Genomic DNA, 14,417 nt, shown 5'->3' on the forward strand with positions numbered 1-14,417 from the left:
TTTGTCTACTCTTGTATCAGATTTAATTCCAAACTCTTATTTCATCCTAGTGTGTGTGTGTCAGAGAGAGCATGAAAGAGAGAGTGAGTGAGGGAGAGCATACACACAAGAAAGGAAGAAAGAGAATTTATTAAAATCTAGGTCATAAAACAATTCTGCTTTGAGGAATTTATCCTTAAAAATAATCAGAAATGGACTCAATGATAGGTCCACAAGGATAGTCATTGCAGTAATATGTATAATAGCAAAAACTGGGCACAATCTAAAAAGCCAACAAGTGTTGGTTCAGTAAATTATGGTACAGATGTTCATTGAATTATTTGACAGACATTAAAATCATGTTATAGGAGAATACTCGATATGGGAAACTGGTTACAATATGTTAAGTTAAAAAACACAAGTTGCAAAAACAGTATGGACAACAAGGTCATTGATTTAATGAGAGGTGCATGAATATAGAATGATTTTTGAAGGCTATATACAAATACTGTAACTGTGGTTATGAGCATTTTTTCTTCGTGTGCTTTCATCTTTTGCATTTTTAGATTTTTCTTGAAAGCACTTATTTCTTTCATATTTAGGAAGAAAATTCTTTTTTAAGTTCTGTGCTGTAGTGCTGATCATTTTAACAGCTTCATCTTGCATTTTAGGTGTTAAATGTTTAGTTCCTATTCCTCTCTTATATCACATGTATACTGTAGTTTTCCATAATATTAGTGTAAATAGCTTTATATCTATGTCAAGACTTTTGTAGGCCAGAGAAGATACAGAATCATTGTATTATGATGATGAGGGTTGGGTTTTTGGGTGGTAAATTAATTTAATTAGGCTATGATACTGTGAAGGCCAATGCTTATTTGTTCAGTTACGATTGTAAGTAGTTTTTGCAATCCTACTCAGTTACTCTCATAAAGAACTGGGTTTCTATCATAGAAATAAAAAGCTTATTCTTCCTGAAAAGGGTAATACAAATATTCTGTTTCTAGTAAGTTTTAAAGACAAAGTTAAAGTAGAGTTGATAGAAGTAAATTTTATTGTGAATTATCAATCATTATTATGTCCCATTTTAGCATCCTAAAGAACTATGGCTATAAATTATACGGGGAATACTATAGAAGATAATAGATGAATTAGCACCGATTTTTTAACACCACTTGAAAAGTTACTTAAACTCTAACCCTGTGACCAATGGACATTTGGGTCCATTTGTATATGAAGAATAATATCTTTCATAAGTATTAATAAAATATTAGTAATCAAATCAAATATTTAAAGAGCTGGTAAGTGAAGAAGGATTAGAATTTAAGGAGAGAAAACTAAGATTAGTGGGTTAAAAAAAAAACCAAAAAACAACTCAGCCCATTTTTAAAACTGCCTAGAGATGGCATGCACAAACTTGAAGGTTGGTTTGTGATTTAGAGATTGAATTTGTTGGGCTAGTATGGGAGAAATTTGTGTATTATTGAACATGGTTCTGAAGGGTGAAAGTTTACCTTTCTTTTTGACTTTGAGAATATCTAAGTATAGGGTTTTTTTTTTTTACTTTTCTTTTCAAAAAGTTTTAAGAATTCATCTCACCTTTATTTACTAAAACAACATTTTAAAAAATTTCTCTCCCTTTCCCCCCGCCCCAGTTATCTGCTCTCTGTGTCCATTTGCTGTGTGTTCTTCTGTGACTGCTTCTATCCTTATCAGCGGCACCCAGAATCTGTGTTTCTCTTTGTTGCGTCATCTTGTTGTGTCAGCTCTCCGTGTGTGTGGTGCCACTCCTGGGCTGGATGGCTCTCCTTACAGGGTGCACTTCTTGCGCGTGGGGCTCCCCTACGCGGGGGACACCCCTGCGTGGCATGGCACTCCTTGCGTGCATCAACACTGCACATGGGCCAGCTGCACAGGGGTCAAGGAGGCCTGGGGTTTGAACCACAGACCTCCCATGTGGTAGGCGGACATCCTATCCATTGGGCCAAATCCACTTTCCCTAAAACAACATTTTTAAAAAACCTATTAATACTTTAAAATGTAGGTTAATCATCAAGAAATGTCATTACATTAAATAATCAGAGAACTTTATTCTATTTATTTTCTTTCTCCTTCTACTGGGGAGGAATTATTTTAAAGCATGACATGAAAGGATTTATTAGTATTGGGTTTATCACAATACACATTCTCATCTTTTTTAAAAATTAAGAAATGTTATTATTTCGGAATCATTAAAGAGAATGCTTTATTTCTTTCTAGGCATAATAGTGGACGCTTGAATGTTGAAGATGTTCTTACCAGCTTTGACAATACAGGGAATGTTTGTAAGTTATATGTTCATTTTATAGAAATATATTGCTTTAAAAAGTGAAATTAATTGATGTTTTGTCTCACTACTGTTTATTTTTTAAAAGATTTATTATTTATTTCTCTCCCGTGGGGGGCCCCCCCCCCATTGTCTGCTCTCTGTGTCCATTCACTAAGAACTATTCTTAGTTCGCTTACATTTTTGTCAGCAGCACTGGGAATCTGTGTCCCTTTTTGTTATGTCATCTTGCTGTATCAGCTCTCCATGTGTGCGGCACCACTTCTGGGCAGGCTGTACTTTTTTCACGCGTGGCAGTTCTCCTTGAGGGGCGCATTCCTTGTGCATGAGGCTCCCCTATTTGGGGAACACCCCTGCGTGGCATGGCACTCCTTAAGCGCATTAGCACTGCACATGGGCCAGCTCATCGCACAGGTCAGGAGGCCCTGGGTTTCAACCCTGGACCTCCTATATGGTAGGTGGATGCTCAATCAGTTGAGCCAAATCTCCTTCCCACTACTATTTATTATATCATTAGTGTTACTGATATTGTAGAAGTTCTTATTGTCTTTAGCTGCAAAATAAACCTCATGTAAGATGCACCTGTACCTACTAAATTGGAAAGTTAGTGTTTATACCTTGCTGTTGTGTATACATGTGTGTGACAGAATGTAGGTCAGAAGAAACACTGAACTCTCCAGTACTGCCTCATTGTTTCTTTTCAATTTGATCTTCTTAATTAATCCAATAGATGGGCTGTCTCTTCCTTCCTTCTTTGCTATGTTTTAGATGCTTTCTTTTCTACTCCCTGTCTCTTTCCTCTTTCACCACAGAACACACCCAGAACATATTTCCTTGGTGCTACTATACTTTAATACCAGAGTTGTTTTTTGTTTTATGCAATATTGCACTGTTATAGAATATATTGACTTCATCTCAGCTTCTGATTAAGTGGTTATAGATTGCTCTACTGATTATATAATTTGAGCTACCTTTCAAAGGAGACATTTACTATTTAAATATTATTATTTAACTCTTAGTTCAGTTCAGTTCATTTTTTTTTTTTTTAACACACAGGATTTTATTTTGCACTGCTATAACAATTTCCTTATAGGCCAAGGAGAAAAAAGGATAAAACCACCACACTGAGTAAATTATTTAAGCTTTTATTCTTTTAACAGTATTTTCTATCTGGTAGATTTATGTCATATCAAAAAAGTTTAAGAATTCACCGCTTTAAAACAGACAAGATGGTTACCTATTTTAAAGATTATAGGTTGCCACTGAAAGAAAAATTTTACATGGTCAGTGGAAATCAAGGTTCAAAAACTGTCCTCCATGAAAAGTATACCTAGAAATCATGTGAATAAAAGAAAAAGAAAACATTATTGTATTAAAGGAAAGATTATAGTTCTCATAATGTGCTATCTAAATGTGGATACTCCTTCTTCTTTTGTTTTTATTAAAGATTACCCCCTCACTGCCCCACCCCGTGCCCCCAGATGGCTCTCTTGTCTACACCTGCTCACTGTTTGCTCGCCTTCTCCAGGAGACACTGGGAACTGAATCTGGGACCTCCACATGGGAGACAAGTGCCCAATGGCCTGAGCCACATCTGCTCCCTGTGGAATGTGGCATCTATTGGCTTATGGCATCTGCTTGTTTAGGTGTTTCTGTTTCTTGCAGCAGGCATGCTGTCTGTTCATCTTTTTTAGGAGACACTGGGACCCAAACTGGGGATCTCCTATGTGGTAGGTGGGCGCCCAACTGATTGAGCCATATCTGCTTCCTGTCATTCTTCTTTGAGTTGCTTAGATATAGAGATTCCTTGCTTCTACCCTTTTCACTCATTAATACTGTGTTTTTAATCAACAGTGCTCTTTAAGGCAATCAGTTAATTTCAGCTGATGTTTTTTGGTACCTGTGATAAGTACCAATGATAGATGTATGTTCTATATTCAACTGAGACAAATCACTTAATATTTACAAAATAATATCATATGGTGAAAGAAGTCATCCACTTTATATCACTGAGTTAGAAAACATACCATGATAGGACCTGTCTACTCCTTCATATTTGTTTGTATAGGATATTTCTCAAGGTAGTGAATAATCAGTGAGAAATCACAATTTTAAATATAAAAGTGGTACTCAAATACTTAGTTCTCAAAGGAAAATTCAGAACTGTAACTACTTATTGTCTTAACTTAAATAACATACTTTGTCTCCAATGTGGCTTTATCAAATGCTCTCTAATTTTAGATATGCATAGAATAATGTCCATAAATACTCAGGCCATAATTTTATTCTTGTGTCCATATTATAGCAAGCTTTTGATTGTATAGAAAAGTATTATGCTTTTTTGTCCCTGAGAAGTCTATCAATGTCTTAACATTATCCTAAAATATTTAAAATAGTGTAGATTTATTTTTCATGGATATTAACAGGTGTCATTCTCTATTTTTAATTTCTACATGTTGAGACTTGCTGAATTCTTTTCCACTTAGGCATACCTCATATTTTTATTGGGGGACAGGCAAAGACTGAACAGACGATGCTAATGGTGGCTGAGGAGACCTTTTTCTTTAATTTTGGGATAATTGTTAAATATCATTAAATCTGGCTTATGCATACATAGTTTAGGAACATGATATTGTAATATTAAATGTGGGATTTTAATTTCAATAATATAAAAATCAGGCCTTGTTCCAAGTGGCCTAGTATGAAATAGGGCCACTAGCTGGCAGCATTATGTAAAATAAAAATAATTTCCTAAAGTTCTAAGTTATTATTTTATATATGTATAGCTATCTTATCTTATCCTTCTCTAAAATATTTTCTCCATCAACTTGTCTCATAACCCCCAAAGTGTTGTTGTGTTAACAAACGCAGGTTATATATTTTTTCCACTATGGTGCATTGTTTGGTAGAAAAGTTTGAAACTTTCCAATGGACTCACATACGTTTGAATCCTGGCTCTGAAATTTGTTTTATATGGTTTTCATGAGCCCCAATTTCATTCATCTCCTAGGACTAGAGATAATGTATATAAAGTGTATAATACACTGAATTAATCTTAGTCAACAATCATAAGTAGAAGCACAAGTAATAAGTATTACTTGTGATGAGTATCCCTAAAACTTCTTTAAGTTTTTTAAAAATAAAGAAATGGTTATTCTGATGTTTTAAAATAAACTCAGGTCAAATTGCCAGAAGAGTAATTTATTAAAATGTTTTTCACAAATGTGATCTGAAAAACTTAAATATATTGCCAAATGATAGAAGTGGTGACAAAAATAAGGAAGACCTATTAAAACATGCTATTTGGTATAATTTTTATATTATTCTGTTTTTATTTTAAAAGAAAAGACTATACTGATATTTCACTTAATTATAAATTGTTGATTTTCTACTCCAATAAGGTAAATATTGATTATAACTTTCATGTAATCTATGCTAAGTTGTAGTGTTATTGGGTTGAGTTTGTGACTAGAAAACCCAGCAGAGGGCACTATAATCATGATTCTGTCTCACAGCCCAGGATAATTGGTATAAATAATTTGAATAATAATAATAATAAGCTTTTTAAACATATAAAGGTGTGTGTTTAAACATTTTCATTTGATTTATTTATAATATATACATATATATTCATCAACTTGTTAATATGAACATGTTTTCCTGGTTTTTGAACCCAATTTGTTTTTTTATTTAATAGCAGTTTAATTTTTTATACTTTAAGCTGTAATTAAAAGAATACTTATGGAGGAGCAGCTGTAGCTCAGTGGTTGAGTGCCTGCTTCGCCCTGGGTTTAGTCCCTGGTACCTTCTAAAAAGAAAAAAAAAACTTACTTGATCATGGTGTGTAATTCTTTGGGGGGCAGATGTAGCTCATTGGTTGAGCGCCTGTTTTCCATGTACAAGGTCCTGGGTTTAAAACCCAGTACTTCCTAAAAAAATAAAAATTAAAAAAATAAAAAATAAAAAATACTTATCTTGTTAACCTTCATAGAGAGTGAAAGTTCTATACAAGAGTATCAGTTCCTAAATGGCCACCATGGAAGTACCCTGAAGGATATTTAGAGTGAGGGAAAAAAGTTTCTAATATTATGAAAGACCTAATGGATGGAATTACTCATTTATTTCAGGCATTACTTATTTCATGTTTATGTTATTTTCTGATAATAGAAAAAAGAGGGAAGAGCATGTGGCTCAACTGATAGAGCGTCCACCTACCATATGGAGAGTCCAGGGTTTGATCCCCAGGGCCTCCTGACCCATGTGGTGAGCTGGCCCATGCACAGTGCTGCTATGTGCAAGGAGTGCTGTGCCATGCAGGGGTGCCCCTGCATAGGGATGCCCCAGCAGGGGTGCCCCACGTGCAAGGAATGTGCACCACAAGGAGAGCTGTCCCACGTGAAAAAAGCATAGCCCGCCCAGGAGTGGCGCCGAACACACAGAGAGCGAACGCAGCAAGATGATGCAACAAAAAGAGATGCAGGGGAACGGACTTTGGCCCAGTGGTTAGGGCGTCCGTCTACCACATGGGAGGTCCACGGTTCAAACCCCGGGCCTCCTTGACCCGTGTGGAGCTGGCCATGCGCAGTGCTGATGCGCGCAAGGAGTGCCGTGCCACGCAAGGGTGTCCCCCGCGTGGGGGAGCCCCACGCGCAAGGAGTGCGCCCGTGAGGAGAGCCGCCCAGCGTGAAAAGAAAGAGCAGCCTGCCCAGTAATGGCGCCGCCCACACTTCCCGTGCCGCTGACGACAACAGAAGCGGACAAAGAAACAAGACGCAGCAAATAGACACCAAGAACAGACAACCAGGGGAGGGGGGGAAATTAAATAAATAAATAAATCTTTAAAAAAAAAAAAAAAAAAAAAGAGAGAGATGCAGTTTCCAAGTGCCACCAGATAATGCAAGCAGACACAGAAGAACACAGAGCAAATAGACACAGAGAGCGGACAATGGGGAGAAGGGGAGAGAAATAAATAAAATAAATCTTTAAAAAAAAAGAAAAAATAATTAAAAATTTTTATAGTCACAAAAGCATGATATGTGTATATATAGTAAACATGGCATATTATGGTGTAGTAAACTATTACTTTCAATTTTAATTTAAAAAAACAAGTCATTGTATTCATTGTAAATTTTCAAAGATGAGAGATATTTATTTATTATTTTATTACATTCAGAAAATATGAGGTCCCCATATACCCCCCCATCCCCCTCAAAGATGAGAGACTTTGTCTTGCTTCCTGAATGTTAATTCTTGAGCCAAAAAATATGAAAAAATATTTTTAATTTTGGAAAATAAATGAAACCTCTAGATGGTTTCTTATGTCCTGATATATTAGAAAACAGTCTTTATGTTTACCTTTATTGCTTAGAAGTGTTATATGACCTTCAAAGTGTTTTTCATTTTTGAGATATAATCTGTTCACTGTGTGAATTCCTTTGATTACTGCAGGAAGAATCATTTCTGCATAAAGGTTTGTTACTGTGTAGTATATGACCCCAACCCTCTTTTTATATATATTATATTTGCTATTGTAGAAAAACATATTATTTTGTAAGTCAAGTTCCCATTTTTGTTTACCTTTAGGGTAGGTATGAATATTTCATTCCTTGGCCTTTTCTCTTTGAGAACCTTTCCTCTAAGATATCCAAGCTGCTCTGTGGAGAGGTTATGCCGGTTACTGATTAGTCATGCCTGGAAAGGAATGCTGTCAAGCTACCTAAGGAAAAGCGAGGTGCTGGCTGCTTCTGTGTTTCTTGTAACATGCCTCTCAGATACCTTGAGTAAAAAGGGAGTACCCTGTTTGTGAGCATTGCAGATCTTCATATGCAGCTGCATTTTATGTGAGCAGAGTTTCCTTTCCCGTCAGCATCGTGGCTTTCGGTCAAAGAAGCCCTGGCACTCTGTGTCTCTTTTGAAGTCATTTTCTCTTTCTGCAAAGTCTTCTTTTTGTTCTACCCAAATAGTTTTTTTAAAAAAAATATGTGATCCTCCTCAGGCTTACTTGATCCAAACTTGGATATCATAGTTTACAGTACAATTATTTAATATTTTTAAAATCTCATCAATGCTTGGATATAATAGCTTCATTTGCGTTTTTGTAGCATAGCATGCTTTGTTTGGTGGCATTAACAGATGAGTTAAAACTTCTCATACAATTTATTGTCCACAATATTTATAGTACAATGTAAAGGATAAGCAGGCAATAATTATTATATGTCAATTCAGTAACCTAGTGTGAATCAGGATTCTTGACTTGAGTTGCAGCTTAGATTTGGAGAATGTATTTGTTTCTGAAATTTCTTTTTTCCTGACTGAATTACAAGACAGGACCCTATAGTAGTTGATGTCTCATTGTCTCCTTGAGAAATTTGTCGGCACTCTTCCTAGTTCTCTTACATGTGATGGTGGCAGATTTTTTCCGATGATGTTTTTAAATAATAGTTTTCTGCCAGGAGTTCACAGCATGTTATAAGCTTCCAATTCACCTATGAGACAAGACGTCAAAGATTAAATCACGCTAGCCCCATATTAGTTGGGGGAGAGTACAAAGATGTTGAAAAGGCATTCAGTGGCAGAATATTGAGCTTTGGGCATAGATAATTTATAAGGTCTGTTAAAAAATAAATAAATTTACATGGTCATTACGCATTATATGGTTGGTTCTCATAGGTAATAATCAGAAGTCCTAAGATTATAGGGGGCCACAAAACCATTGCGGAGCTGGTGGTATGTAGCATTGGCTCTGGATTTGTCTTTTCAACCCCTCTTGAGGATCATGATGTACACGTAGTCTTTGATTCTGAAGATTTCTGAAGGTTAGGGTAGGCTTGTTAGGTGGTACTTTGCCTAGCTATGTCTTTCTCCGAATGACAACTAGCTCCATAGTTGTTAGGGCAGTTTTTTGTTTTGTTTTGTTTTGTTTTAGTACAATCGTGGGTAAGCCATAAACAGAGTCCTTTGCATTCATTATTAATATTACTATTTACCAGGGAAGGAACATTTGGAAGATATTTCTTCTCAATTCATTTCATGAAAATTTTTTATGAAATATATGGTGTTGGAATGATAGTCTTTGATAATAGAAGCTGCTGCTATTGTGATAAAAGACTGAAATAAACACTGTAATCCTTTCTAGTTCATAATGTATATTAATTAAGGCTTTAATCAGTGCAATAATACAGTAAGGAAGCTTGAGTCTATGTCATAAAACCTCCAGTTTCTCCCTCTTTTAAATATCCAAGGCTTCCTTTTTTAGGTATCTCCAAGTTTTAGCAGAAGATATGTCAAGCAAGTCTTTTTTTTTTCCTGAGCAAGTACTCCTTTCTCAATTTTCTTTTAAATAGTTACCACCTCTTTTGCATCCCCTGTAGGAGTCACGAACTTCATTAATATTATCCCATTTAATCCTCTTGACAACTTTGTAAGGATGAGGAAACTGATACTCAGAGAAGTAAAGGTAACTTGCTAAAGATTTGTATTTAGTAAATGATTGTGCAGGAGTTTACAACTATTCTACTATATTTCTTTTAGGTGGCATTTCCCAAAAATGGTGAAAAATGAATTATAAAGTTCACGGTGGGAATTGAAACTGAAAGTGGTAACTTGAATTGCTAGAAAATAACTCTGGAAAATGGAAAAGAATTCTGTTCATCAGATTGTGTCTCAGAGGAGACTGATTAAAGGTCACTGAAAAATAGGTTCTCTAGGGTTTCTGAAAGGTAGTTGACAATCTAATGGAGTGGGACTTTGGGGAATAAGGATAGGGAAGAAAGAATGCATTTTCTTTTACTAGTCTTAAACTAAATGTAGATGTTGTTTTATTTGAGGTTATTTGTGAGAAGTGCTTCTTTTTATGGTGATAATACAGTAGTAATACTGATTTGTATTTTTATAGAGCCCTTTTACTAAGCTACTCAGTGTGCTCAAGCTTATGGCTATTGTGGCATTTAAATTTTCTTGTATAAACACAAACCTCCACTATAAGTATATTCTTATCTTTATCAAAATTATTTGGATTGTGGACAGCCTTTCCATAGAGGATTGTTTTGATGTTTGGACAGTTGTATAGCCTGTGTGTTTTGCACTACTCTTATGAATGCTTAATGTGAACATAATATTTGATGAATGAATAAATTTAGTGTTTGTTTGTTATGTACCTTGTCTTTTTTTATGTTTTTCTTCCTTACCCTTTATCTTACACTCGCGGTCATGATAGCCTGGGGAGGTTGGAACAGTTCATGGAAGAATCAGAAAAAATTTCGTATAATTTTATCTGTGTGTATGAAAATGTAGATGTATTATGTAGATGTTTCACATGTTTATAATATGTTCGTTCTAACTTGTTGGGTCAGGTGGAGTCTGCTCCTGGTGGTAATTAATGGTTTGTCTGAAGCCTTTGCCTAGCAGGTTGCTGGAGGCGAGACTTCTGTGTCACTGCCATTTCCCAAGAGTTCCTACAATTGTCATTACTTAGTTTCTGAATGAAAGGTGTGGTGGAACCTAGACTTACAACTTAAAATAAAAGTACTTTAGAGTATTAAAAGTATTGAAATATTTTAAAGTAGTATTTTAAAATACTAAAAGCATTACAAAAATACCTTAAAAATGATAGTTTAAAGTATTATTTCTAATTGTGTGGTAGTCAAAGAAAGACATTTTGATTAACCCTGGACTTTGGTTTTATTTTAATATTTGGCAACTTAATCAGAATTTGGTGGGGGTTGGTCAGAACAGCTGTTATGTACATATGTAAATATAAATCACAAGTTCTATATTCCTTTAAAAAATGAAACTCATTAGAATTACAAGGGATAGATTGGGCTGGGTATATTGATTCATATGCCCTCTTTATCTTTCTATCTAAGGTCCTACAGATTTGTAATTTGTAGCCTGCAATTTAGCACTCTGTTATGTACTATACTGTATTTACTGTTTATCTTTTTTCCCCAAAATAAATTTTAAAGCACCTGATTGTAGGGACCACTTATACTTATGCAATTTTTATAAAACCATTGTCCCTGTGAAGACAATACAGTCTTTAGCAATTTTTCTTGACATTTCCTTTTTTCCCCTTTCCTATCCACTGTCATCACAATTTGCTGCAGGATCTTCTGTGGAGGGTGTGTGCCTTGGGTGGGTACAGTGGAGGGAGGGAGAAAGAAGATGGAAGCAGACTAGTTTTTTTAGTTAGGGTGACTATACAGCCTTGTTTTTCTGTTTTTTTTTATACCTATCTTAGCATAATTATTAATAATGTCTGCTTTTATTTTCAAGGTGCCCTAATAATTCACATGTCTAGTTTTAGAACACAAGGACAAGAAAGAAAGATTAGAAGTGTACATTAATTATTTATATCCAGTCATAGCTCTTTATCCCACCATAGTACCTTGTACAAGCCCTGGCCTATGTGGCATTCTATAAATATGTATTAGTTCATTTGAATCCCTATTTACACTCAAATGAATCCATTCATTGTACATAATGTATCAAATTTGTATTTAATACACTATTTTTCATAGCAGAGAGGTAAAGCTTGGCCTCAGTTTTAGATAGCATATAGCACAGACTCCATAAGCTAATGGATTAGATGCTGAATTCAGAACACATATATTTTGTTACTTAATGCAATAATTGAAAAAATTTTGAATTACTGCCAAGATAAAAAATTATCATAGTAAAACCTAAATTTCCAGTTTTCTTAAAGAAAAAAAAAATTGTTCTAGCAGCCGGAGTCTGCGTTCACATAGTAATTGTCATCTGAAACTGAACAGGATCTCTGTTTTGCCTTGGTCCTCACTGCTTTACCCATGGACATCTGAGTTTGTAACCCTTGATTTACATTATGTATTTGCAAAGATTTAAGGCATGTTTTTGTATATTTTTCAGATTATTTAGTTAGCTTCTTAAGAAGAGTTGATTCTGATTAGTCATTTTGTTTATCCATACTAGTTAAATAAAATTCTTGTAAATTCTTTTGGAGGTAAGCCATTTTTATTTTGATAGGTTAATCATTACTCTTTGGGAAATAGTTTTTTTCCGAAACCATCTAAAGATGGCACCAACTTTTTTTTTTTTTGTTAAAGCAGTTTCATTCACATACCAGACAATCCATCCAAAGTGTCCAATCAGTGACTCTCAGTGTAATCACAGAGTTGTACATTCATCGCCATAAGGCACCAACTTTTAAAAAATATTTATATTATTCTTTAATCTAGGGACTGAATAACATAGTGAACCCAGAGATGGATGAGAATTGTGGTTAATAGTATAAATCCAAGAAATGTCCTTCTGTGAACTAGAATGGATGTATGCCATTATTTCAGGGCCAAGGGAATGTGGAGAAGTATGGGAAAAATACAATTAATGTAACCTATGGACTATAGTTAACAGCAGTACTGTAATATTCTTGCATCAATGCCAGAGATGTACTGTGTTAATAATAAGAGGGTATTGAAAAAAATATGCCAAATGTATGTATGGACCACAGTGGTAAAATTTTGATGATATTATCTCATAATCTGTAACAGATGTTCCACAACATTATGGTGTGTTGGTGAAGGATTGTTGTATGGGAATTCTACACATGTGCATGGTTGTTTTGTAAGTTCACAACTTCTGTAATAAAAATATATTAAAAGGGAAGAGGTTGTGGCTCAATTAGTTGGGTTCCTGTCTACCATATGGGAGACCCTGGGTTCGCGTCCCAGGGTCTCCTTGTGAAGGCAAGCTGGCCCGTGCGCTACGGAGAGCTGACAGCCCATGCGCCATGGAAAGCTGGCGCAGCAAGATGACACAGCAAAGGGAGACAAGCAGATACAGAAAAAAAAAAGCACAGTGAATGGACACAAAGAACAGGCAGCAAAGAATGGAACAAGCTGCAAGGGGGGGAATAAATAAATAATATATATATATATATAAAATATTTATATTCACTTCAATGAAAAATAAGCTGGCAATATTTTAAATATTTTTCAACAGTCAGTATCTTTAAGAATACATATTTTTCATCATTTGAGTTAAGATTGTATAATGTATTAAAAAATGAAATTGAAAACCAGTGTTGGGAAGCGAACATGGCTCAACTGGTAGAGTGTCCGTCTACCATATGGAGGGTCCAGGGTTCGATCCCCAGGGCCTCCTGACCCATGTGGTGAGCTGTCCCATGCACAGTACTGCCATGCGCAAGGAGTGCCATGCCACGCAGGGGCACCCCCGCGTAGGGGTGCCCCATGTGCAAGGAGTGTACCCTGCAAGGAGAGCCACCCAGGAGTGGCACCACACACCTGGAGAGTTGATGCAGCAAGATGACGCAACAAAAAAGAGACACAGTTTCCCGGTGCTGCCAGGTAATGCAAGCAGACGCAGAAGAACACATAATGAATGGACACGGAGAGCAGACAATGGAGGGAAGGGGAGAGAAATAAATAAAATATATCTTAAAAAAAAAAAACCAGTGTAGAGCTACAGAAGAAAATTAAATATTTGTGAGCGTATGTGTGTGCGTGCATGTATATGTGTTATATATATATATATACACACACACACACATATATATATATATATAAAACAGTTAACCTGCTGTTATCTGCCTCTCTTGTTTATTTATAGATTGGAAAAGAAGGAGTATTCTCAACAAATGTTTTCTAAGTGCCTATTATGTGCTGTCCTGCCTTTTCAATTCTCAAATGATTTCTCAACTTTGACTGAACTACTACAAAGGAATAAAACATTCTTTCCACATATGTTGAAGAACTACTGTGTATTAAAATCTGGATAAATATCTCAATGACTGATGCATCCAGGTATTTGGATAATTTCTGTGAACTGTCTTAAATCTCACCAACAGACATCTTTTAAAAATAATTTACCCTTATTTCCCCCCCAAAGTGTTTGCCAAAACCTGAGATTGCTGTATGCCCATGTTGTTTGCTAGCTATTGCTTCAGCAATGAAGAATTCACTCTAAGTTTTAGAAAATTGGCAAGAAAGTGGCTTGACTTATTAATACTTTAACTACATTAAATATAATTTAAAGGCATGAATATATTGTCTCAAATATTTTATTTGTATTTTTTAAAGACAACATAATTTCAGTTAAAATTATCTATATGTAG

At 35.4% G+C, this 14,417-nt stretch overlaps 1 protein-coding gene across 1 annotated transcript in view; it reads left to right on the forward strand.

The window, feature by feature from the left end:
- The window catches only part of CAMKMT (calmodulin-lysine N-methyltransferase), a 444,428-nt gene that overhangs the window by 21,698 nt on the left and 408,313 nt on the right, over positions 1–14,417 (forward strand). The window contains exon 3 of the mRNA XM_004447315.4: positions 2,239–2,303. Within this exon, the coding sequence (XP_004447372.3) occupies positions 2,239–2,303 (65 nt within the window). The remainder of the gene's footprint in view (positions 1–2,238; positions 2,304–14,417) is intronic.

This window comes from Dasypus novemcinctus, chromosome 17 (genome assembly GCF_030445035.2).
Source record: "Dasypus novemcinctus isolate mDasNov1 chromosome 17, mDasNov1.1.hap2, whole genome shotgun sequence".
Lineage (NCBI taxonomy): Eukaryota > Metazoa > Chordata > Mammalia > Cingulata > Dasypodidae > Dasypus > Dasypus novemcinctus.